At 43.5% G+C, this 26,428-nt stretch overlaps 1 protein-coding gene across 1 annotated transcript in view; it reads right to left on the bottom strand.

Moving 5' to 3' along the window:
- The window catches only part of GALNTL5 (polypeptide N-acetylgalactosaminyltransferase like 5), a gene marked incomplete at its 3' end in the record, with an annotated part of 53,357 nt that extends 27,931 nt beyond the window's left edge, over positions 1 to 25,426 (bottom strand). Inside the window, exons 1-4 of the mRNA XM_080818765.1 lie at positions 25,141 to 25,426; positions 19,444 to 19,564; positions 12,719 to 12,885; positions 9,163 to 9,285 (exon numbers count right to left, since the gene is read on the bottom strand). Coding sequence (XP_080674891.1) covers positions 9,163 to 9,285; positions 12,719 to 12,885; positions 19,444 to 19,564; positions 25,141 to 25,402 — 673 coding nt within the window. The 5' untranslated portion in view covers positions 25,403 to 25,426. The remainder of the gene's footprint in view (positions 1 to 9,162; positions 9,286 to 12,718; positions 12,886 to 19,443; positions 19,565 to 25,140) is intronic.
- Positions 25,427 to 26,428: the final 1,002 nt, after the last annotated feature.

The raw sequence follows: 26,428 nt of genomic DNA, 5'->3' as shown, positions 1-26,428 counted from the left end.
GGGCACCCGGGTGGCTCAGTCAGTGAAACATCCTACTTTTTATCTGGGCTCAGGTTCTGATCTCAGGGTTGTGAGTTCAAGCCCCATGTTGGGCTCCATGGTAGGAGTGGAGTCTACTTAAAAAAAAAAAAAAATAGGCAAAGGCTTTGAAAAGACATTTCCCCAAAGAAGATATACAAATGGCTGATAAGCATATGAAAAGGTGCTCAACATCTTTAATCATTAGGAAAATGCTAACCAAAATCAGAGTGAGATAATATTTCATATCCACTAGGACGGCTATAATCAGAAAGGCAGCCAATCACAGATGTTGAAGAAATTGTGCAGGAACTGGAACCCTTGTCCATTGCTGACAGCAATGTAAAATGCTGCAGTCTCTTCCAAACATTATGTGGTAATTCTTCAAAAGCTAAGCATACAGTTGCCATACAGCCCAACATTCTACACAATGGGTACACAAATAACCCCCCAAAAAGAAAACTTAGGTTTATACAGTCTTGTACGTGAATGCTCCTAGCAACATTTTTCCTAGAGTAAAAGAGGCATAACTCAAGTGCCCATCAGTGGATGAATGGATAAACAAAATGGGAAACATCCACGTAATGGGATAATATTTGGCAGTAAGAGGGAATGAAATACTGACCCATGCTATGACAGGGATCAACCTTGGAAACGTCACGCTAACTGAAAGGAACCAGTCACAAAAGACCATATAGCATATAACTCTATTAAATGAAATGCCTAGAATAGGTTAAAAAATTTATTATGTATAGAAGGTGGATTAATGGTTTTGGAGGGTTTGGTGGAGGGGAAGGGGAATAGGAGGAGAGGCGATGGCAACTGACCACTTAAGCATATGGAGTTTCTTTGTAGTGTGAAAAAACGTTCTAAAACTAGGTCATGGTGATGGTTGCGTAACCCCGTGAATATACTAAAAAACACTGCATTGCATACATTAATGGGTGAATTGCACGTGAATTACATCTCAAAAAATCCACTAACATCCTTAGGAAAGAAAGAGTACCTCCTCCACATTCTAACTCAAGTACAATTATTCTTATGTGCAATTCACTCTGTATTTTAAATCATTAAAAGTGGTCAAAACTTGATCCCTCGGCCCACTAGTTTCTATTCTTTCTTTTAAAAAAAGATTTATTTATTTATTTATTTGACAGAGAGAGACCCAGCGAGAGAGGGAGCACAAGCAGGGGGAGTGGGAGAGGGAGAAGCAGGCTTCCCACCGAGCAGGGAGCCCGATATGGGGCTCGATCCCAGGATCCTGGGATCCTGACCTGAGCTGAAGGCAGACACTTAACAACTGAGCCATCCAGGCGCCCCTCAGCTCACCGGTTTCTTACCGATCCACCCAAAATGGCACTACATGCTCACATGTACTCTACTGACTCCTTGAATAAGCGGGAGTCTTCGGAAGAGCCACTTTCTTCTGTTCTTTCTAATCCACAGGGAGGACTGGTCCTTTCCCTGCCCTTGGTTACAAACCAGAGCTGGTGCAAGACTTCCCAGGTTACTCTTTGGTTCATTGAAAGTCTCACCGTTCCTTTTTTTTTTTTTTACATTAAAAATGTGTATTTATACATTCTATTCATTCTATAAGCTAGTACAATGTTACTTGATAATGATTATCACATATTTCCATGCACGTGTAATATGCTGAATACAAGTCTAACTTTCTTTTATGTGTATATATGCACAAACACAAATATATATGTGTCTACACACCTACACCTGGAAAATTAATATACATATAATTATCTCTGTTTTACAGATGATTATACAATCATATACACACATATATGGCTAATTAAGTATAATCTTGTATAATCATGTAATATGGATTATCATATATATGACTAGCCGTATACAGATATATAGAGATATATACAACAAATAAGCTTATTTAAGTTGGAAACTCTGTCTCAGTTCAGCCATGAGGATTTCCAGTCCTTTGTTACAAACCAGACTTGGGTGACTGCCTGCAAAACGGCTCATGGTCCCTCTGCCCCTCCTCCCCAGCTGGTGGGGATACATGAAAACGGGCTCAACATCACTCATCATCAGGGGACCGCGAATCAAAACCACAGTTGCGATACTACCTCACACCTGGTAGAATATCTATTGTTAAAAGGACAAGAACTAAGAAGTGCTGGCGAGGATATGGAGAAAACAGCCCTTGTGCTGTTTGTGGGGATGGAAACTGGCGCAGCCCACTACAGAAAATACTATGGACTTTCCTCAAAAAATGGTGAAATGGAACTAATCGAGTAATTGCACTTCTGGGTATACAGAAGGAAATGAAACGGCTATCCTGAAGAGTCACCTGGACTCCACGCTCATTGCAGCATTATTTATGATAGCCGAGACGTAGAAACAGCCCTAAGTGTCCACCGACAGAGGAAGGGATGTACACGACGGGATATTATTATCGCATCAGCTTGGAAAAAGAAGGAAATCCTGCCATTTGTGACGTGGATGGACCGTGAAGGCATTAAGCTAAGTGAAATAAGTCAGAGAAAGACAAATACCATATGATCTTACTCATATGTGGAATCTACAAAAGACCCCAAAGTCTTAGGTTCAGAGAACAGACTGGTGGTTGCCAGATGGCGGGGGTGGGGGTGGGGGGTCGACAGGTTCAGGTTTCCTGTTATAAGACAAATAAGTCCTGGGATGTAATGTACAACTCGGTGACTAAAGTTAACAATTCTGCATTGTATATTTGAAGACTGCTAAGAGAACAAATCTTGAAAGTCCTCACATCACAAGAAAAAAAAAGGAACTATGAGAGGTAAGGAATGCTAACTAGGCGTAATGCGGTCATCGTTCCAAAATACATACACATATCACATCATTATGTCGTATACCTGACATGAATACAACGTTGGATGTCAACTGTAGCTCAATTTAAAAAACAAACAAACATCTTTTTAAAATGATAACTAGTGAGGTTGAGCGGTTTTCAGGCCATTAGCCATTGGTAAATAAAACGTTTATATCCTTTGCCCATTCAGGTGTTGGAACCCTGGGGTTTCTTTTTTTTTTTTTCTTCTTTTTTTAATGGCTTTGTAGATACACTTTACATACTGAGAATATTAAATTTTTTCAGTAGACGTTGTACTAATTCCCCTAGTCTACTGTTACTTAATTTTATCATTTCTTGTTCACAATAGGTTTACTGTTTTGGTAGTCAGCTCTGTCCTTTCCCTCAGGTTTAAAGCTTTGAAATTTTGTTATTCATTGAACAGGTGACTATTGATCTCGGTTTTCTTTCTGTAATTTTAAAATTCTTTTACTAATTTAATGATTTGGTTTTAAAAGCTAAAATGAATGCTATAGCTGGACTTTATTTGGATTGTGGTATGAGATGAAGATTAAACATTTTCCCAAATAACTCACTATCTCCCAAATAACTACACCACCACGAGCAACGACAGAAAGGCCCTTCTTTCCATTCTGATCTCTGCAGTGTATGTACCCTTGGCATTTAAAGATTTTAATACTTCAACTTTTGACAATTTTATATATTTTTAAAAATTTTTTTTAAAGATTTTATTTATTTATTTGACAGACTGAGATCACAAGTAGGCAGAGAGGCAGGCAGAGAGAGAGGAAGGGAAGCAGGCTCCCTGCTGAGGAGAGAGCCCGATGCGGGGCTCGATCCCGGGAAGCTGGGATCATGACCTGAGCCGAAGGCAGAGGCTTTAACCCACTGAGCCACCCAGGTGCCCCAACCTTTGACAATTTTAATGACCCAGGAAGACCATAAGCGTAGCATCTTAAGTTGCAAAAGAATTTAAAATTGTTCCAGATGCACTGTCGAGCTTTTCCTAATTATAATTTAAACCATGAAGCCTATGAGCACAAGCTACCATGGACCTCCATCCAACGAACTATACTGGTCTTACATTCATCCTAAAGCGTTTTACAGGGGTAATTTACACACCATAACAGAACAACGTGGCGTGGAAGTCCTCTTGGCGGAGTTCTACGCTTGCAAGAAGATTCCGTGGGAACCTCAAGTTCACTGCCAAGAAATGGAGCGTTTGTTCTACATCTGTTGTTCTCGGTTAGAGGAAGGAGAATGCTCTTTCGTGTTCACAGAGATAGTCTGTTAGACATAATTCACCTGAATCCCATCTAATCCCATCTTGCCAGATTAAGCCAACTTCTCCACAGGGGCTAGAATGAGGGGCATGAGTTCAAATCCGCCTGATAAGGTCCCTTCCCTGCCTTCCTCCCAGAGAGTGTGTGGGATGTACCAAGGACCCCTGACTGCTCACCCCACCTTCCTTGCTGAGAGCCTTGCTGGCCACCTGCAATCCAGGGGCACTTCCTCTCTCTCTCGGGGCGGGGCCGCTTTTAAAAGTCAACAAATGGGGGCAACCTGGGGGCTCAGTGGGTTAAGCCTCTGCCTTCGGCTCAGGTCATGATCCCAGGGTCCTGGGATCGAGCCCCACATCGGGCTCTCTGCTCAGCGGGGAGCCTGCTTACCCACCCCCTGCCTGCCTCTCTGCCTACTTGTGATCACTGTCTGTCAAAGAAATAAAATATTTTTTAAAAAGACAACAAATGACTTGTCAGTCTCACACAGACTCCTCCTTTATTTCCTTTTCTTTTCTGCCTGTCTTTAGTTTCTACAGTTTTTTGCATTCAAACATAGCTCATTATATTTCATTTATTTTAAATAACATCAAAATATTCTTGGGGCGCCTGGGTGGCTCAGTGGGTTAAGGACTCTGCCTTCCCCTCAGGTCATGATCTCAGGGTCCTGGGATCGAGACCCGCATCAGGCTCTCTGCTCAGCGGGGAGCCTGCTTCCCGCCCCCCTCGCTCTGCCTGCCTCTCTGCCTCCTTGTGATCTCTGTCTGTCAAATAAATAAATAAAATCATTAAAAATAAATAAATAAATAACATCAAAATATTCTTGACTTGGTCTCTGAAGCAATCATTTTTTAAGGTGTTGAAATGTTTGCTTTGCTTTCTTTCTTTCTGGGGGGGGTGGGGGAGGGGGAGGGGCAGAGGGAGAGGAATATTAAGCAGGCTCTACACCCAGCACAGAGCCCAAGGTAGGACTTGATATCACGACCTGAGCCAAAGGTAGATGCTTAACCCACTGAGCCACCCAGGGGGCTCAATTTTAACATTTTCATAATTTTTATGTCATCGTTGTATTTCACAACTTCTAACGGTAAGAAACATGTATATAAATAAGGAGATAAAAGATAAATGTAGAGCTCAATGATGTATCAGAAAGTAAACACACATGTAAGTACCACGTAATCAAAACGTAGCACCAGGTTAGCATCCTAGGATTTTGTGCTCCCCGACTCCTACCACCGCCCATTCGACACTCTGCTGTAACCAAAGGTTTATGGCAATAACTTCCCGGTTGTTGTTGTTGTTTAGTTTTTCATCTAATCAGGCATCCATAACAATATTGTAGCTTAGTCCTGCTGATTTTCCATCTTTATTCTTTTGCATTTAGCTTCTTTGGCTCCCTCACAACGACATGTGTTCATCCGAGCAGTTGGTATGGTACAGGCCCTTCGCTGTTACTGGAATATTCTATCCCTGACTATCACTAGTCTGTCATCACCTCGTCCATCGGTACGTCCGCGCACCCCGGAACCGAGCAATCCCCCCTCTGGACATACGCTTCATGGCCACGCCGCGCCTTTCTGCCGAGAGACAGGGACCCAAGGGTTTGTGTATTGGTAAGAGCCCCGATGAGAAATAACCTAAATGTGACCCAGCAGCGGAATGGAAGAAGAGTTCAGTCCAATCAAACAACAGAACTCTTCAGGGCTTTCCTTTTAATCACGTGGGCCACATAAGGCCCATTCGCAGGTTCTGGGGATGAGGAAACCTCCTCGGGGAGGGCATTGTTCCGTCTACCATCCTAGACGACGCAAGTCCTCCTTCTGTTGAACACGAGGCAACACGCCCGCTCTCAGCACCGTGCTGGGTTTGAACCTTTGCTGTAGGATATCAGCTGAAACCCACAGCTTGTCTCCGCCTTCCTGGCCACCCGCTGACTGTCCAAACCGGTTCCATGCAAGATCCTCTCCTGTGTCCTCACCCCCAAGGCCGCGCTGCATGTGCTTCTCCAACACCTTCCTTCCACAGTGGATGACCCTCTTACCCTTTCCAAAGGTCCCTCGTGTAAAGTGAGTTTCTCTACACTAATTTTTCCCCACAAAATTCTCTTAACAGCCTTCTTACCTTATGTAAGCCCTAACCCAGGGCACCTGGGTGGCTCAGTCGTTAAGCCTCTACCTTCAGCTCAGGTCATGATCCCGGGGTCCTGGGATCGAGCCCCGCATCATGCTCCCTGCTTGGCGGGAAGCCTGCTTCTCCCTCTCCCACTCCCCCTGCTTGTGTTTCCCTCTCTAGCTGTGTCTCTCTGTCAAATAAATAAATAAAATCTTAAAAAAAAGGTAAACCCTGACCCTCCCTAGAAGAGGCTGTTGGCCCCCATCTACCTTACCGATAGGAAGCTCCTCCTTCCCTCCAGGCAGCATGAGTCCTTGGGTCCAGGGCAACACTGGCATTTCCTACTTACCCACGGCTACTTCCAAACCAGGCCAACTCTGCTCCCCTGCAGCGGGGGTGGGGGAGGGTGGCGGGCGGAATACCTCCTTCCCATTAGATTCACACCATCTGATGACGGCTTTCTCCTTTCTCCTTCTCCTTTGCAAAAAGCCCACCTTCTGATTCTCCCAGCGGACTGCTCTCCCCCGTCCCAGTCATTTCCCTTCATTCCCTGGGCCCAACCCGGAGTTCACAGCGCTCTGTCTCCGCTCCTGCGGTTTATCCTGTGGGCAGCCCTGCCGACCCAGACAGATGGCAGAGGCAACACACATCAGGAAGAGAAAGCTCTCAGAGTAAGGACGATGGAGAGGGGCAGGGGTCTGCTGTCTCACACCGGGTGACTTGGAAAGGCCTCTCTGATCAAGAAGCGTTGGAACATAGAACTGAGCAAAGTGATGCAGGAGGTCATGAAGACACACGAAGAAACTTCCAGGGGGAGACACGATGCGCCGAGGCTCTGAGATAGGAGTGCGCTGGGTGTGTCCGGGAGCGGCAAGAAGGTCATCCGGGTAGAGCGAGGGGGGATGAATAAGTGACAAAGTGTGAGTGACAGCCGGGGACAGAGCGGCAGGCCTCCACCGCAGAGTCACTTGGCGATAGCGCAAATGCTACTTCCTCTGGGAGAGACCGGTCTACACACGTGCACATGTGCTAACGTCACACGACAACCCATCTCCCTGTTCAGGAGGGTAGAATTTATGTGAAGAGTATCTCAATAGAGTTGATACAAATGAAGAAAAAAGAATAAATATGCCCGGATAGCCCGTAGTAGGTGCTGGATAAGCCCTTGACCGGAGGAGTGAACACGTGAATGCATTAATGAGGGCTCACGAGCTGCTGCCCACCCCACAGGACCCCACGGCTTCGGAGCCGGGTGCACGTCCTCGTCCCCGGGTGGGGCGGGCCAGTGTGGACAGATGGGCACATAGCAAGCACCGACGAAACTGCCAGAAGTGGATGGACAGATCGAGAATCACAGTTGAAGATTGTAGCATAATCTACCGGATATGGGTGGGCCGAGTCACATTAGATGGACGAGAATGCAGAATATTTGAAAAACAAAATTAGACATGTATGGAACCTACGACCAAAAAGATACAATGTATTCTTTTTAAAAACACATAGAAGTCTTGAAAAATTGACCCAGCTTGAAGACAAAAAGGTCTCCACAGAACAGTCCACAAATTCCAACCACAATAGGAATTAAGCTAGTGATGAACAATTACTGATGTTTGAAAACATCAAAAAATACCTGGATTAGAGAAGAAACCAGGAAAGATACCAGTGCCTTGATAGTTTATAGGACAATTTTATGTAATTTTCCAAACACAGGTAATCTGTTTAACTAGATATTCAGCAACAAGAAAAGGATGGGGGCGGGGGGAAACCTTACAATTCATTCTAAAAGTCTAGTAAAGCAAACTATAGGAAAACAGTTCAAAAAAAGTAAAGTATAAGCTGATCTTACTTTTCAACATAGATGCAATGTGTATGTCTGTGTGTGTGTGAGTGTTTGTTGCACGTGTAGGGGGAAGGGATGGCAGGGGAGAGAGAGAGTGTGTATTGTAAGATAATCAGCATCCTGTAAATCTAGGGGAAGGTTTATGTAAGTGTTCTGTGGCTTTGAAATTTTTCAAAATAAAAAATGAATAAGACTTTCTCTTTAAAAAACAAAACAAAAACACCCAAAACTCTATGGTAGTTTTATGTGTTGATTTGTGCCCCCCCCAAAAGATATATTCAAGTCCTAACCCCCAATACCTGAGAAGGTGACTTATTTGGAAATAGGGTTGTTGCAGATGGAATTCATAAGGATAAGGTCCTGCTGGAGTATGGAGGAGCCCTTGACCCAAGGGAGACGTGGACACAGGAGGAGGCCACGTGACCACAGAGACAGGGATGGGAGAGACGCCACTGCCTCTCAGCGCAGACTCCCTTCAGGGGACCCAGCCTGACAGTTTCCCAGGCTTTGGGATCTGCTGCAGTAGTCTCACCAAGGCCCCCCCAGCCTCCCCAGGGACTCGCAGCTAATGACAAGCACACTCTGTGTGTGTGTGTATGTGTGTGCGTGTGTGCATGTGTGTTGGGGTGGAAAGCCCGAGCTGGACCCCTCTCCTGGGTGATCTGTGCTCTGGAGCTCCCCACGAGCCCACCTGAGCTTAGGAGAGCCGCACAGCCCACCGGAGTGCTTAGCTTTGGGGTTTCCCATGGGACGGGCCGCTGCCCCACGGCCCCCCCGTCCCCATGCAGTGTTGCTCTGCCGGCTGCATGGGCAGCTCCCTCTCAGTCTGTATCTGGGAGAACCCATCCAGCGACGGGGGCTGACATTATGGCTCCTGCAAAAAAAAATATACCTTCCTTCCGAAAAAACGAATCGACATTTTGGGGCGGAATGGGTACTTTCAGAGTCCAAGATTCCTCTGGCTGAAAGGCACTTCCGGTCTTCCGTTCATGCCAGTGGAGACTTGCAGGGCCCCAGGAGGTCCTGCTCGGGCAGGAAGGGCTCCGGCACACAGTAACGGGTCCGATCCCGAATGAAAGAAAGGCTCATACCTGAAGCCCGAGCGGCTCCAATCAGCCTCGATCGGATCAGTCCCTCTCTCTGCTTGTTTCTTACGAATTTAATCTTTCCCCGAAAAACTTCCAGGTGATGGTCTAGTTTCTCTTTCAGATCATCTGGGAAAAACAAACGAAACAAAACAAAACTCAACTCTTGACAATGTATAAACTACAACTACAGAGGCTAAAACAACTTATCACAATTTCGACTGATTCCTAAAAGCCATGTTCTTCCACAGAAGTTCTAATTTTAAAAAACTTCACTCTGGGTGCCTGGGTGGCTCAGTGGGTTAAGTGACTGCCTTCGGCTCAGGTCGTGATCCCGGAGTCCCGGGATCGAGTCCCGCATCGCGGTCCCAGCTTCATGTGGCGTCTGCTTCTCACTCTGACCTTCTCCCTTCTCATGCTTCCCCCCCCCCCCGCCTCAGATAAATAAATGAAATCTTAAAAAACAAAACAAAACAAACAACACTTCACCCTATGTGAGGAAGAGAAAGAAACAGGCCTTGGCATCGAGATCCTCTGCACATATCCTTCTGTGTTTGTAATGAAATACCTCTATTTTGATAAATCACTGTTGAAATTTTAATCGAAAAAGCCTGATCTGTGGCGCTCCTGAGCAACCCGACTTTCTCGCTTTCAGCTGTGCAAAGCGTCGGACCCGGGGAGTCTCAGCTCCGTCCCCGGGGAGGACCACCCACGGCGGCAGAGCAAGCGAGCGGGGGATTCGGGGGATTCGTCCCACAGCCCGGGGCCGGGTACTCAACGGTCCCACAGTCTCTGGAGGGCGACTTGATGATGGTCAAGGAGGCTGGGCTCGGGCACCCCAGGGGTCTCAGGAATCCGCATCAGGAGGCTCGAGGACCCACGTTAGCAGGTTTATTGTCATCTTGGCAAAAGGAAGCGTGCCAGGCTCCCCCCACCGCCCCCACTCAGGGGCAGACCGCAGGTTGCAGGGCTGCAGCTACAGGGCAGGGGGGAGGCTGGGGGGGCAGCTCGTAGCCCAGAAGTCTGCGAGCACTTTTCCCGCATGGAGGACCCAGAGGAACTGGGAGCCACAGCTCGGGGGAAATTCGGGCGGTCCCGGTAGCGGTGATTACTGACGTGGCGCGGAAGGCTCGGCTTCCTTGGGAGAGGGTCGTGTTGTGCTGCGAGGGCCCAGGACCATGAGAAAGATGGGCGGCGGCAGGTCGGCTCTGAACATGCCCGTCGGGTACTCAGTGGGCCCCCGGCCGTGGCTGCCCAGGCCGAGGGAGTCCAGAGGCAGCACCTACTGGTCTCCGCTGGGGAGGACAAGCTGAAGTCGGCGTCATTCTCCCGGAGCCCGTGTGAAACGACTGTGAACGAAAGCAGGAACGTGCATACCCTGAGCCCCACCAGAATACAGACACCCCGTTTCTTGGGTGTGTTTGAGCATCTGAATGGGCCAGACAGTAGCCTCCTTGGTGCGGCAGGTAAAACCACGTCCTAGGCAAGCCCAGAGGGAGGAGAAGTCGGCACATCTGGTCCGGCAGTAGCCAGATGCTGGGCACCGGTGGTGATCCCCCTGGGGCCGAAGCTACCGAGCGATCACCAGGTGAGCCCTCTGAACTCATGGCGTGGTCCTTTTTTCTCTTTTTTTAAAAAAGATTTTATTTATTTATTTGACAGAGAGAAAGAGAACACAAACAGGGAGCGGCAGGCAGAGGGAGAGGGAGAAGCAGGCTTCCTACTGAACGGGGAGCCCAACATGGGACTCGATCCCAGGACCCTGGGATCATGACCTGAGCCGAAGGCAGATGCTTAACCGACTGAGCCCTCCAGGTGCCCCATCATGGCATCGTTCTGAAAGGCTTAGGGAGCTGTCCCATGGCTGTATGGGACTGTATGTCCACAGCAGGACCCTTGTCCTTCCAGGTGAGCCGTCAGAACTCCACAGTCTAGCAGAAGATCCCCTCCCACCCCATCCCCGCCCAGCATGCGGCCAAATGTGGGTCTCAGAGCAACTGATCAGGTTAGGAATCTGACCGTCTCCGCACCTCGCCTCCTGCACACAACAGTAGAAACAAACAATGGCTCCCGGAGAAATAATGTCATAAACGGTAGTGCCTGGCCACCGAGTGAAATTCCTAAATGCGGCCGACACTAGCTTGAGCACTTTTTTCCACCTTCCATCTGACGCACCTAGAGTCGCTTCCCCACTGGTGAATCTCCCGGGACGGCCTCTTTTCTACGCCTGCGGATTCACCTTCCTTCTGCCCCTCCTCTTCCTTTCCCAGCCCGCAGGGGGTCAGATTCACAGCGGCTTAGGTTAACTTTTAGGCAGGAGATCTCTCCAGTACTATATTGCTTCCGTGGGAAATGGACCCCACGGGGATCTGCAGACTCCAAGAAGTTTTCGTTCATCTGGGTCCTCCTGGCTTGCCTCAGGTTTATAACTCGGTTGTAAAACAGACGACTCATTTCAAAGGCCAAGTGCCTTCAATCGGATCTTGTGCGAGTATCACAACCCCTTCCAGCCAGCGGGCAAGGGAGGAACACGCACTGGACTGCGGGTGGTGCGACGAGAGTTCTCTCGGGAGGGGCGCCCGGCTGGTGCAGGAAGTTGAGCCTCTGACTCTTGGTTTCGGCTCAGGCCTGATCTTGGTTTAGGGTCACGGGATCAGGCCCTGTGTGGGGCTCAGGGTGGGGCTGCTTGCATTTCTCTCTTCCTCTCCCATGCCCCTCCCCCCCCTCAAATAAATAAATCTTTTAAAAAAACTTTTTTAAAAAAGAATTCTTTGTAGGGTGCCTGGGTGGCTCAGTGGGTTAAGCCTCTGCCTTCAGCTCAGGTCATGATCTCAGGGTCCTGGGATCGATCGAGCCCCGCATCGGGCTCTCTGCTCAGCGGGGAGCCTGCTTCCTCCTCTCTCTCTGCCTGCCTCTCTGCCTACTTGTGATCTCTCTGTCAAATACATAAATAAAATCTTTAGACAAAAAAAAAGAATTCTTTGCTTAGGAGGACTTGGGTCATGTCACTCCTCTGCATTAAGCCCGTCATAGCACTCCACGTCGCCACAGAAAATTCCGACAGTGCCCTTCACCAGCCGTGTGGCCTTGCTATAGCTCTGGTTTTATGGCCGCCCCCCTCCCCCCAGTGCTACACACACACACACACACACACGCTACATGAAGTACAGAACTATTCCCAACTCACCACGTTACCTCTGGCCTCTGGGCCTTTACGGTGCTATGGCCTCTCCCTGGAACACTCTTGCCCTGCTCTCCAGCTGGGTAGCTCAGACCTCAGCGGAGCTGTCGCTTCTTCCGGAACGTCCTCTGTGACCCCTGAAGACCAGGTTGGTCTTATGTTGCCCCTACATTTAGTCACCTCATGCAAGCGCTCACCACCCGCGAGCCCCGCACCACAGGACAGGGACCAGCGCTTATATCCCCACCGGTGTGCTCACAGCTTCTGCCCTGACACCCGCCAAGTGGAAAATGTCTAGAAAGGGAAAAGTCACGCACCGGCCGTCAGAGACCGCACCGCCTTCAGAGCCCACGACACTAGGCAGGTGGCGTTCTGTCTTACCGAAGTCGCTCATGTCATCTACCAAAACGATCTCTTCAAGGAGGTACTGGGGAGTGAGGTTTATGACACTGGACATGGTCCGAAACAAGGCGTTAAATTCCTCATTGTAGAAGCAAATAACCACGCTGGCAGTAGGTAGGTTGGCTGGGTAATGTTTTTGAAGACACCTGCAGGCATCAATAAAAGGAAAAAAAAACCGATTTGGGGTCTCGCTGAAGCACCTTTCTTTGTTTGCATTTTTCCTCTTCATTACCTTAACTGACTATGACGATAATAAGGTGACAGTACAGCTGAAAATACCAAAATTAAAATACAAATCTTCTTTGCTCTCTTACGGTATTCTAGTATTTTCTAAATGACTCCTTCCTGAATGTCAGCAGTAATTGCTCTTTCCTGGAAGCACCGTTTTGGCCGTCTTAATTCTAGGTTGAACATAGTATAAACATGAATTGTACCTATATTTCGGTTTCTATTATAGAAGTGTATTAATACGCTTACACACATTGAAGGCTCAGATTAACTTCATTGTGTCACCTTCAGAGAGAACCCCGTGACGTAGCTCGCTGCAGTGGGTGTGGCGTGACGGGATTTCTTCCAAGGATTTGACAGGAATGTGTTATTTATTTCGTGCACATGAGAGAAAAATAGGAGCTGAATTCTAATAATATTAGTTATTAGCTATTAATTATTGTTTGAATTACTACAGTATCTGGTTCATTTTGAAACGTATTTTGGTTGTTAAGGACAGACCTACTGCAGCTAGCTTAAGCATAAGGAAGGGAAATCTCTCGGAAGGGGACCCAAACGTCCCACAGGACCTCGTGACAGATGTGCCACTATAGCCTTCAAGAATGACTGGATGACAATTCACAGACCTGTACCCTTGGGGCAAATAATACATCATATGATAATAAAAAAAATAAATAAAAAGCTTGAAAGTCACTTGGACACTCGGTCCACTTCTGTTCTTGCCTTTACATCTGGGAGTAACAGTAACTACAACATCGTCAGCCTACCTCATGGGTGGGGAGGGTTCAATGAGTTAAAATGTCCAATGTTCAGAACAGTGCCTGGCGGACAGTAAGTGTCTCATCAGGTTCATTATACGATTCTTATCCTCTCTCTGCAACCTGGCTCATTTTTACTTCTTTATTCTGCAGAGTGGGAAATGTAGCCAACATCTGCATAACCCATGGTCCAGCACCCAAGGAGAAACTGATACGATTTCCTCTTTCTCAAAAAGTCAAATGAATAAGGATTCATTTGGCCCAGCTGGGCTCAGGTGCCCGTGGCTGGGCTAATGGACTGTGGCCAGTGAGTGGGGTCCAAATCAAAAGTCACTATGCTCCCTGCAACTTAGTGGAAAGAGAAGTGGGGCAGAAAATGCCAGGAAAGGATGCCTCCACTACACCCCACACAGAACCTCAGCATACCCACGGGCAGGTGTCGCCATGGGAGAAGAGAAACTTGCTTAGTGAGCATTTTTACCCAACTCTAGAGGAAGTTGCGCCTACCACATAGAAAGTGCCATCATGCTCTGGGAGTGGGACCAGGGAAAGGGCTGAGCAGCTGGGAAGGGCATTGGGGGGGGGGGCATCCTTCACGTGGCTTCACAAGAGACAAGTAGGAGGACATCCCATAGGCTTAAATTCCAGGAAGATCATTGAGTTTTCAAAGAGGAAGTAGATGAGACACAGAAGTGGGGGACAACGGAAGGATAACACAAGAATGAGGAACATGATGGTCCAGGGTGGACTCGGGCTACTTAGGTCACATCTCTAGCATTATATTCAGTCCTGGGCATGTCATTTTAAGAAAACTGTAGATAAACGAAGTCCCTTGGGAGGAATGAGACAATGACAGTGAAGGGGCCTGCGACTATGTCACACCAGGACTCTTTAGGCCCCTGAGTTTCTCCAAAATTAATTGATAAATGTTGCTGTGGACTTTTCGGGACTAAACTTTTCTCACTTAAGTAAGCAGTTTTTCAGGGTAAGAGAAATTCGGACAAGGCCTGAGTTTGGTGGTCCTTGGTTAGCTGCTCTATTCTTTGCTGATCATACAGATTAACAGGAGTACGGTATAAAGCAGGGCTGTTATGAGTTGGATTGTGTCTCCCCTACATTCACATGTTGAAGTCTGAACCCCCAGTATCTTGGGATGTAGCCTTATTGGGAAGTGGGATTGTTGCAGACGCAACGAGGGAGATGTCATTAAGGTGACCTAGTCCAAGAAGACTGGGGTCCCTGCAAAAAGGGAAAATGAAGGCACAGAGACAAACACAGAGTGTATTAAGTAGCAAGGAGGGGCATTGGCTTACACACCTTGTGCACCAAGACAGGAGGAAAAGGAAAAGCAATGGAACTGGGGATATGTTGACTTATTCCCTTTGTGGATATAATATAAAATATATGTATATATATATACATATATATGTATATGGAAATATACATACAGTTAACCTAGAATATATATATATATATATATATATATATATATTTCCAGGTTTTCTGTGATTAACTGTTAAAAGAAATCTGCACACTTATTAATTACAAAAGGCTAAATAGCCATTTTACAGTGCAGAAACCTGACAGCTTCTGTCTCAGGCAAGTGATTGAAAGTAATTTTGCCCTCGGTCACTTCACCAGTAAATGGGACAAACAGACATCGAGTGTCTCCTGATGCGATGCTCTGAGGATGACACAAAATCCCATCTATGGTATTCCTGCCAAAAAGCACGACTAGGATTTGATCTCAAGGAAACGTCAAACTCAAACTGAGGAACATTCTAGAAAGTAACTGGTTAGATCTCTTAAAAAGTTTTATAGTCAAGAAAGGTAAAGACTTAGGAGCGGTTTCAGATGAAAGAAAACCAAGGGCTTGGGAACTCCACATGCAATCAGGGGTCTGGGGTTGGGTCCAAAGGACGCCAGTGGGGCAACTGTAAACATTTGAATCATGTCTGTAGATTAGCTAGTGGTATTGTATTAATGTTCACTTCCTGGTGTTGTTCATTGTTCTCATTCTGAGGTTATGGAAGATGTTAGCATTTGGGGACTCTAAGAAAAGGCTATACAGGAAGTCTTTGAGATAGTTTGACAACCATTTTGTAAGCCTGACATCATTTCAAAATTGAAAAGTCAAAAGATAAAAAATTAAATCAGAAGACCAATCAACATAAAAATGTACTCTCCAAAAACCTGTATCAAATACTTCCACAGCTAGGGAAAATAACCCTGCAAAGTTTAAGACACAGATGAAATGGAAATCCCACTTAATGCAATTATAAGATGAGCATGAGAATGGCTGAAAATCTGCTTGGACCCCAAGAGTAGTAGTCATTACTGGTAGTTGAAGTTTATTTTAAACACAAGTATACCTTGTACATAATTGAATTTCCTATTAAATAAGTTAATATTCTGAATACTAAAACTTCCAAGTTCACATCTCTCTGTAGACGGTGTCTCTCTAAAGCTTCAGTTCTTCCTAACAATCACGTGATGGGGGAAAGGAAGCAAAGGCAGCTGCACTATTTTAGGAGAGGAGGTTTAGGGAGAAGAGTTGATGGTGTGGCAAGAAATTCATCGCTTACAGGCATTCAAAAATATTGGCTTTCTTTTGGGGGAGTTCACTATTCAGTTAAGAAAAAGGTTGTCCCCTGGGGTGCCTGGGTGGTGCTGTCAGTGAAGCTTTTGACTCTTTGATTTTGGCTCAGGTCATGATCTCAGGGTCCTGGGATGGAGCCCCGCATCAGGCTCCACACTGAGTGGGGAGTCTGCTTAGAAATCTCTCTCCCTCTGCATCTGCCCCTCCCTCCCTCTAATATAAATAAACCAATCTTGAAAAAAACTGCCATCCTCTAAATTAAGTTCATATCATGCTATGTGGTTTGAATAAATTTAAATTCTTTTTCTTTCATTATGACCCAGATAGACTATGTCATCAGGTGTAAACCCTACATCTCTCTAGAGTGTGCCGCACTGTAAGTGATATTTAGCTACCTACGTGCTTTATTGATTCGTGTATTTGTGGTTTGAAATGTTCACGTTACACACAAGTTGCAACAAGACAGAGGGGCCCCAATTTCTCCTGTTTCCTGGAGCCTGGATTTTGTCTCTGTGTGACAGGAAGATGCCTATATTCCTTAAGTAGTTCTCATTTATTTCAGAAAGAATATCACCCTCTTGAGCTGGAAACCATCAGAACCACTAAGGCACAGGTGCTACAACATGAATGAACCTTGGGGACATGATGCTACGTGGAATAAATCAGGCAACTATTGTATGATTCCATTTTTACAAGGTACCTAGAGTAGTTAAAATTCACAGACAGAAAGTACAACGGTAGTTGTGGGGAGACCGGAGGGAGGGAAGAATGGGAGTTAGTGTTTAACGAGAAAGTTCTGGAGAGGGATGGTGATGATGGTTCTGAAACAATGTGAAGTTACTCAATGCCCCTGAATCATACAGTTAGAAATAGTGCAATGGTACCTTTTACGTTGTGTCCAATTTGCCACAAGTTAAAAAAAAAAAGGCACCAACATTGAATGAGAACAATAAGAAAAAGCAGATTTTGAATAAAATATAGGTAGCTGTCTGAAGCATTTTGTATCAGAAATATCCTTTTGGCCAAATGTCCTAACTGGTAATTTAATAAAAAGATCCTGTGGGCGATGCAATTCTTGTAAATCCCTAGAACACGTTTGGTGCGACTGGGGAAGGTGTTCTCTACACGATAAACTCTAGAATTTTGAAATAGGCTCTTGAATTATCTGACTCCAAGTCCTAAAAACAGGAAGACTTCTAATACACCAAAATTAAAATCTGGTTAGTAACTGTTTGTTTAAAAAATTAATATGTATTCATTTATAGACCTGTACACTGGAAAACTATAAGACATTCGTGAAAGAAATTAAAGAAGACACAAACAAATGGAAAGATACTCTGTGCTCATAGATTGGAAGAACTTGACATTGTTAAGATGTCCCTACTACCCAAAGCAATACACAGATTCAATGCAATCCATATCAAAATTCCAATAGCATTTTTCATAGAAATAAAACAAAGAATCCTAAGATTTGTATCAAACCACAGAAGATGCTGAAGAGGTAAAGCAATTTTGAGAAAACAAGAACAAAGCTGGAGGCATCACCCTCTCTGATTTCAAACTCTATTACAAAGCTATGGTATTTAAAACAGTTTGGTACTGGCATAAAAACAGACACACAGATCAACAGAACAGAATGGAGTCCAGAAATAAAATCATGCATATGTGATTAATTATGACAAAGGAGCCAAGAATATACAATGGGGAAAGGACAGTCTCTTCAATAAATGGTGATGGGAAAACTGGACAGCCACATGCAAAAGAATGAAACTGGACCACTATTTTACACCATACACAAAAATTAACTTGAAATAGATTAAAGACTTGAATGTAAGACCTAAAACCATAAAAATCCTAGGAAAAAAACCCCAGAGGCTGTAAGCTTCTTGACATCAGTCTTGGTGATGACTTTTTGGATCTGCCACCGAAAGCAAAGGCAACAAAAGTATCAATAAATAAGTGGGAATACATCAAGCTAAAAAGGCCCCACAGGGCAAAGGAAATTAGCAACAAAATGAAAAGGCATCCTACTGAATGAGACAAAAATCATCTATCTGACAAAAAACCCCATATCTGAAATTTAAGAAGACTTCATAAAACTCATAGCAAACAAACAATTCAATTCAAAAACGGGCAGAAAATCTGAATAGATATTTTTCCAAAGAAGGCAGACTGACGGCCAACAGGTACAAGACAAGGTGCTCAGCATCACTCATGATCAGGGAAAGGCAAATCAAACCATAATGAGATATCATCTCACACCTGTAAGGATGGTGTTATCAAAAAGATAAGAAATAAGACAAGGGTTGGTGAGGATGTGAAGAAAAGCAAATCCACGTGCAGTGTTCCTGGGAATGCAAACTGGTGTACCTGCTGCAGAAACCAGTAGGGAGGGTCCTCAAAAAGTTAAAAAGGGAGCTAATGTAAGACCCAACAATTTCACTTCCAGGTTTGCATTTGAAGAAAATGAAAACACTAACTCAAAAAGATATATGCACCCCTATGTTCATGGCAGCATTATTTACATCAGCCAAGATATGGAAACAACCTAACTGTCCATCAGCCCATGAATGGGTAAAGAAAACGTGATATGATACACACAATGGAATACTTTCCAGCATAAAAAAGAATGACATCTTTCCTGAGGGCATTACACTAAGTGAAATAAGTCAGAAAGATAAATACCATACGATCTCACTTACATGAGGAATCTGGAAACAAACAACAACCAAACCTCCAAAATCCAACCTCATCAATACAGAGAATGGACTGGTGGTTGCCCAGCATGGGGGGGGGGGGCAAAAACAAAGTTCCAGTGTAAAATAAGTAATTCATGGGGATATAATGCCCACATGATGACTATAGATAACTACTATACTGTTTATATGAAAGTAGCAAAGAGCAGATCTTAAAAGTTTTCATCATACACACACACACACACACACACACACACACACACACTTTTTGTAACTATGCATGGTAGCCAAAGTTATCTAGACTTATTGTAGTGATTATTTGGCCAAATATCTATAAATGTCTTATCATCATGTTATATACCTGAAACTAATATAATCTTATATGTCAATTTTACCTCAATAAAAAAATGAGGATTAACATACATTTTATTCCTCGTATCTGGCACATCTCTCTCACTGCCCAAGCTTTTACTGAGAATGGCATTAAATCCATATTTTAAAAATCCAGTAATATATTCTGGCTTTGAATAGTTAGTATCCTTACCTGCAAGAAAGGGCAATTACAGTTACATAGGTACAGATTACTACCACCAGATAAAGAATAATAAGAACAACTATATTCTGAATTCACTCCCTTTATAATGAGCCAGGCATTTTCCTGGAACCTACACTACCTCCAGATGATAAGGCTAAAATCAAAGCAGATTCCTCTGCAAAGTATGGACAAGTTAGCCTTTGGTCATTCAGTCTCTTTAGTGCAGGAAGTGCTTGGCCTCCTTGGTCCCATCATGATTCACCACTGTCGTGTTAAGTTAATTGTAACTGAGGGATTTAGGAAAGGTGGGAAAGGAGAGCTAAAACCCCAGCCCAGAACTTCCATTGCAGAGAATAAAATAAGAGGCCAGATGCCAACCCAAACATAAGAGTCATAACAATAAATGAAGATGGGGTAAATTTCCTATTAAAAGATAAACACTCTTATTTGTCAATGAAGAAACAAAATATAATCATGAAAGATAAACGGCATGAACTAAAATGGTTAAAAGTAAAAGAACAGTCTAAGAATACAGGAGTCAAACTATCATTTTAAAAAGTACAGAATTCATCGGAAGGAGCATCCAGAAAGTTATTTACACTCACAGTAAGAATGAGTCACAATAAAGACTAGGTAGGGATGAGCTTGCAAATATCAAACATTGCTGCAGTAAAATACTTACATTAAAATCATTAGAGATATCAATATATATTGCCACAAACAGTAGTGGAATATTTAAGAACAAGTCTAGATCAGAGAAAAGGTTAGAAAAAGAACTTGCTTAATGTAATTTGTCATATTTCCTTAGTGGATTTATATTTTGCTTTGTTTTTGAAGAATAAACTTTCTTTTCCAATGCCTATGATGTGCTTTCCAAAATGGACATAAAAGGCTGTTGTATAGCTAAAAAGGGATTCTCTTCAAGATGCAGTAACCCCATTTCCACTAGGCCGTCTTTCCTGCCCCTGATAAATCCTGGACATGACACAACAGATAAGGATGGGAGGTTCTCTGAAAGGTCGAAACTAGCAGGTAGATTCCTGAGGCAGATCTCAGGAATGGAGGAAGGACACGGTGAGCTCCTGATTTCCCTGTTGCCACCCATAAATCCCAGACAGAGGTCTGTAGAAGCCTCCATGTAGAACCACCAACAGATACACACACACACACACACACACACACACACACACACACACTCACCCTCCAAGATAAGCCTGTCCTCTCTAGCCACCGGGCCACAGAAGCCTAACCACAGAAAACCTTTGGCTGGACCTACTCTAGTCAAGTCAAGCAGCAGTGAGAGAACCACACCGACCGCTGTGGCTTCAGTGTGGTGGGCAGGCAGTGGGCCCTCCACCACACCCAAGGGAGCAGCAGGCAGTGACATGGGTGGGCCTGAGCAGAATCTACCCCTTTCACCCCTCTTCCTGGCAGAAGCAGGCAGAGCTCTGATTACCTGCATGGGTGGTGTGGTCAGACTGAGCAGGGAGCTGGTCCTCCATAAGCTGGCCTGGGGGGAAGCAGGTGGAGCTCTGGTTCTCCCCAAGATAGTGCCATGTCACATATAATTAACATTATATGCTAATTAAAAAAAAAAAAAAACAGTCTCAGGAACTTGTGTACAGACAACAAAAGAGCTGATCTTTGTATTATCAGAGCCCTGGAAGGAGAGGAGTCAGAGTGGGGCCAAAAAAAGTACTCTCGGAAATAAGGCCAGAAACTTCCTAAATTCGGGGAATTAGACATCTATAGCCTCAGGAGGCTGAAGAATCCACCAAATGGGATAAACCAAAGAAATCCATGGCAGGACACATCATAATGGAACTTCTGAAAACTGAAGACAGAGGACAACTCTTGAAAGCAGCCAGAGAGAAAAAAACACGGGGTTCATAGAGGAACAACCTGAATGACTATGGGTTTCTCATTTGAAATCATGGGGGAGAGAAGAAAGTGACAAAACATTTTTGAATGCTGAAAAAAAAGAACTGTCATAGGCACCTGGGTGGCTCAGTCATCAAGCAGCTGCCTTCAGCTCACCCTGGGATTGAGCCCCACATGGGGATCCCTGCTCAGTGGGAAACCTGCTTCTCCTGCTCCCACTCATCCTGTTTGTATTCCCTCTCTTGCTGTCTCTCCCTGTCTGCCAAATAAATAAATAAAATCTTTAAAAAGAAAAGAAAAGAACTGTCAACTGCAAATTCTATACCCAGCAAAAATATCTTTTGGGAATTATGAAAAAATGAAGACACTCCCAAGTGAAGAAAAACTAAGACTTTGTGATTTGCAGCCCCGCCCTTAAAGAACAGCAAAAGAAAGTTCTCTAAACAAGGAAATGATAACAAAAGGAGGCTTGAAACTTCAGAAAAGAAAAAAGAACATCAAAATGGATGAAAATAGGGGTAAATATGATAGACTCATTAAGAAACTCTGTTTCTTCAATCATATTTGACTTTTGAAGCCACAATTATAACACCATCTGATGTAGTGCTCAAAACTCAAGACAGTTATATTTTTAGAACAAGGAGGCTAAGGAACAGTTTACACTTTACTTTAAGTGGCAAAACATTGATTCAAGGAGACCTTGGTAAGTTATAGACATATTGTGTAATACCTACAGCAACCACTAAAGAAACCATACAAAGCAACCTTTTAAAAAACATTATAAACAAATCAAGATGGAATTTTGAAAATGCTCAAGTAACTCATCAAAACATAAGAGAAACAGAAGATTGAGAAACAAAGGAAAGAAACAAAAAACAAATAAAATGACTGAGAAACTCTGCCATCGATAATTGTCTTAAATGCAAATGATCTAAATATACCAGTTAAAAGCATGGATTAACAGAGTGGATTTAAAAAATGTTCCAACAATATACTACCTACAAGAAACTTACTCCAGTGAAACATAGGTAGATTGATAATAAAAGGACAGAAAAGGATATACTTGCAAATTTTAATTAAAAAAAAAAAACAGCTGGGGTGCCTGGCTGCCTCAATTGATAGAGGATGTGACTCTTGATCTCAGGGTTGTGAGTTCAAGCTCCACATTGGGTTTAGATCCTACCTTAAAAAAAAGTACGAGTGGCTCTATTAATATTAGATAAAATAGATTTCAGAGCAGAGAAAATTACTAGAGACAGAGACATGACCTTATGATAAAAGGTTCAGTGCACCAGTGAGACATAATGGTTCCAAATAGAAACATGTCAAAAAATAGCTCAAAATACATGAAGCAAAAACTGGTAAGAGTTAAAGTAGAACCTAACAAATCCACAATCATAGTTGGGGTTTTCAACACCCAGTCTTAGCAACTGACAGAACACCTAGCCAAAAACTCAGCAAGGACATCAATAACTGAACAATAAAATCAACCAACAGGAACTAGTTGATGTGTATGAAGGAACTCTGCACCCAACAATAGCAAATACATAGTTTTTCCAAACGTGCATGGAGCATTCACCAGGGGTGGACCATATTCTGGATCATAAAACAAACCTCAAAAAACCTAGAAGAACTGAGATCACACAGAGTATATTTTCTGACTATAATGGAATCACATTGGATGTCATTAGCAGAGAGGAGAAAATTATTCAAAGACTCTGAAATTAAACAATCTATTTCCAAATAATCCAAAGAGAAAGTCTCAAAGGGAATATAAAAATACAGAGAACTGAATGAAAATGAAAATTCAGTGTATCAAAGTATGTGCCACACAGCTGAAGCCATACTATTAAGATGTCAGTTCTCCCCAAGTTGACCCATAGAGCCAATACAATTAAAAATACCAGTGGTCTTTTTGGAAGAAATTGCCAAACTGTTTTTAAAACCTATCCAAGCAAGCTCACCACCTACAATAACCAAAACAATTTTGGAAAGAGTGAGAACAGAGTTCAGAAAGGGACCCACCAAAAAGAGTTAACTGTTTTTTGAAAGATGCTGAGATGGAAAAAGGGAGACTTTTTTCAAGAAGTGGTGCTGGAAAAAATGGATATCCACACGAGGAAAATGAACATTGATCTTCACCCTCCCATCACAGAAATTCACTCCAAAGGGACCACAGCCCTAATGTAAAATGTAAAGTAAAACCTAAAATCTTAAAATTTCTTAAAAAAACAGAGAAGGGAATCTTTGTGCACTTGACATAGGCAAAGTTTACTTCAATAAAAGATTAAGAAAAAAGAACCATACAAGAAATTGGGATGAATTGAACAACAAAATTTAAAATTTTTCTTCTTGAATGACACCACTCAAAAGAGAATTCAAAATGTACAGTATGGCGACTATGGTTAACAATAATAATATTGTATATTGAAACTTGCCAGCACAGATCTTATCACAAGAGAAAAAACTTGTAACTGTGTGTGATGGACACAACTGTTAACCAAACTTGCCGTAGTTATCATTTTGCAATATATACATGTACACATGTATCCAATCATTCTGCTGTACTTCCAAAATGAATAAGGTGTTCTATGTCAATTATGTCTCAATTTTTAAAAGAGACTAAAAAGACAAGGCACAGACATACAGAGTATTTGCAACTCACGTATCAAAGGACTTGAATCCAAAATATATTTTTAAAAATCTTAAAAATCAGGAGATAAGCATTCCAATTTAAAAATGGATGGACATGGGCGCCTGGGTGGCTCAGTGGGTTAAAGCCTCTGCTTTCAGCTCAGGTCATGATCCCAGGGTCCTGGGATGGAGCCCCGCATCGGGCTCTCTCCTCACCAGGGAGCCTGCTTCCTCCTCTCTCTCTGCCTACTTGGGATCTCTGTCTGTCAAATAAATAAATAAAATCTTTAAAAGAAATGGATGAAGGACTTGAAGAGACACTTTACAAAAGAAGATATACGGGTGGCCATTAAGCACACGAAAAGGTGCTCAAAATCATTAGTCATCAGGGAAATGCAGATTAAGGCTACAATGGTTCCATCACTTACCCATTAGAATGGCCAAAATCTAAAAAACTGAGCTTGCCAAATGTTGGCAAGATGAGCAAAGGGAGAGATTCCCTACATGCCAGAGGGGAAGGTAAGTGGCACAGCTGTCTTGAAAACACATGGTCATTTTCCTTAAAGTTAAGCATATACCTACTGTACATCCCATCTGTCCCAAACCCAAGAGAAACAAAATATGTCCACATGAAGACTTATAATCCATATTCACGGCAGTATTACAATTCATTCTGGATATCTACAAACATATTAAAAATATAATATTGCATTTTGCTGGAGATCACACATGAAAGGAAGGGAAGAAAGCTATCCATCACCTCAGGTTAGTTACCACCTCAGAGGGTAAGAGGAGGAGAAGGAAGGGGTGAGGTCGTTAAGGGTACCCGTAACATTTATTTCCGTGAAAAAAACAGAACACTATCTGAAATAAATACAGCAAACTATATTCAAAAATTGCCACATTTAGGTGATACATGCCTGTTTTACTCTTTACTGTATATATGTGAAATATTTTATAATTTAAAAATTGAGTTGCTCTAAGAAAGACATTGTTTTCCTCTTCCAAATATTAAACTTATGGTACATTTTCCCCTTAAAACGGCTAATAGAGAAAATCAAAATACTTACCTGATCTTAAAAAGGTTTTGTATTCTGTAGTTTCATATTTGTCAGGCATTCCAAATCTTACACGCAGTCTCGGTATTTGCTTGGGGTCCTGGGTAATTTGCTGTTGCAATTTTTTCCCAAGGGACCAAATTAATGCAGTCCCCTGGTTTTTCTTCTCCAAGTTGCTTACATGATTATGGTGAATATATACATACAACAGAGCTGTCCAGATCCCAAATATCAAGGATCCGTAGAATAAACATTGAATTGTGATGCCTCTCATTGTGAACCTAGTATTTCTGAAGGTCCATTTTTAAATTTCCTATGTCAGAGGAATTTAAGAGAGACTATATTAGAGATCTTAGTGATTTCCAGGTCATCTACTTGGCTTAAATTCAATTTTCAGTGTTTTAAGAACAAGATCATTTTAATATGCATTTACCCACATACTTGGATGAGATAAAGTATATCTTGTTTTCTATTAGCAAAAACTCTTAAAACTGATATTTAGAAGATCGCTTAACATCAAAATGTATAACATGCTTACAAAACATGCACTTATTTAAAGTAATTGGCACACACTCCTGAGCCTTCAGCTAAAGGAAATACAGTGAAAGCAGGTTTACTCATCCCTTACTCAAGCTCAATCCAGCTTGGAGTTTTAAATCTCTTTTAAAAATCTGATCCGATATCAACTAAAAAAAAAAAAACAACACACACGGTTCACATGCTGGAAGGAAAGTGGACAATGATAACTGGTCCATCACTGATGAGACTGTGAAATGGTACCATCATTTTGACAGTTACCTGGTTCTAGGGAATTTACGCAAATAGTATGCTGACGCATTTTTATCCCTAGGAACACGCCTTGAAGAGACTCTTACACATATCAGGAGATACTTGCAAGAATGTTTACTACATGGGACGCCTGGGTGACTCGATCCATTAAGCGTCTGCCTTGGGCTCAGGTCATGATCCCAGGGTCCTGGGATCCAGCCCCCTGTCGGGCTCCCTGCACAGCCGGAAGCCTGCTTCTCCCTCTGCCTCTCCCCCTGCTGGTGCGCTGTCTCTGACAAATAAATAAATAAAATCTTTAGAAAAAATGTTTACTGCAGTAATGTTTGTAGTAGAAACTACATGCAACTCAAGTTTCCCTCAATAGGAGAATAAGAAAGTGAACAGATCCCAGAACACAGCCAACAGATCCACTGGGGCCACAGGTATCAATACTGGAGACACCATAATGTTGCACAAAAAACCAAGCAGGGTGTGATGCTACCAAGATGCATATGGGAAACATGGGAACCAG

Source organism: Martes martes, assembly GCF_963455335.1.
Source record: "Martes martes genome assembly, chromosome: 11".
In the NCBI taxonomy this organism is placed as follows: domain Eukaryota; kingdom Metazoa; phylum Chordata; class Mammalia; order Carnivora; family Mustelidae; genus Martes; species Martes martes.
This window is presented reverse-complemented; position numbering and strand designations above follow the sequence as displayed.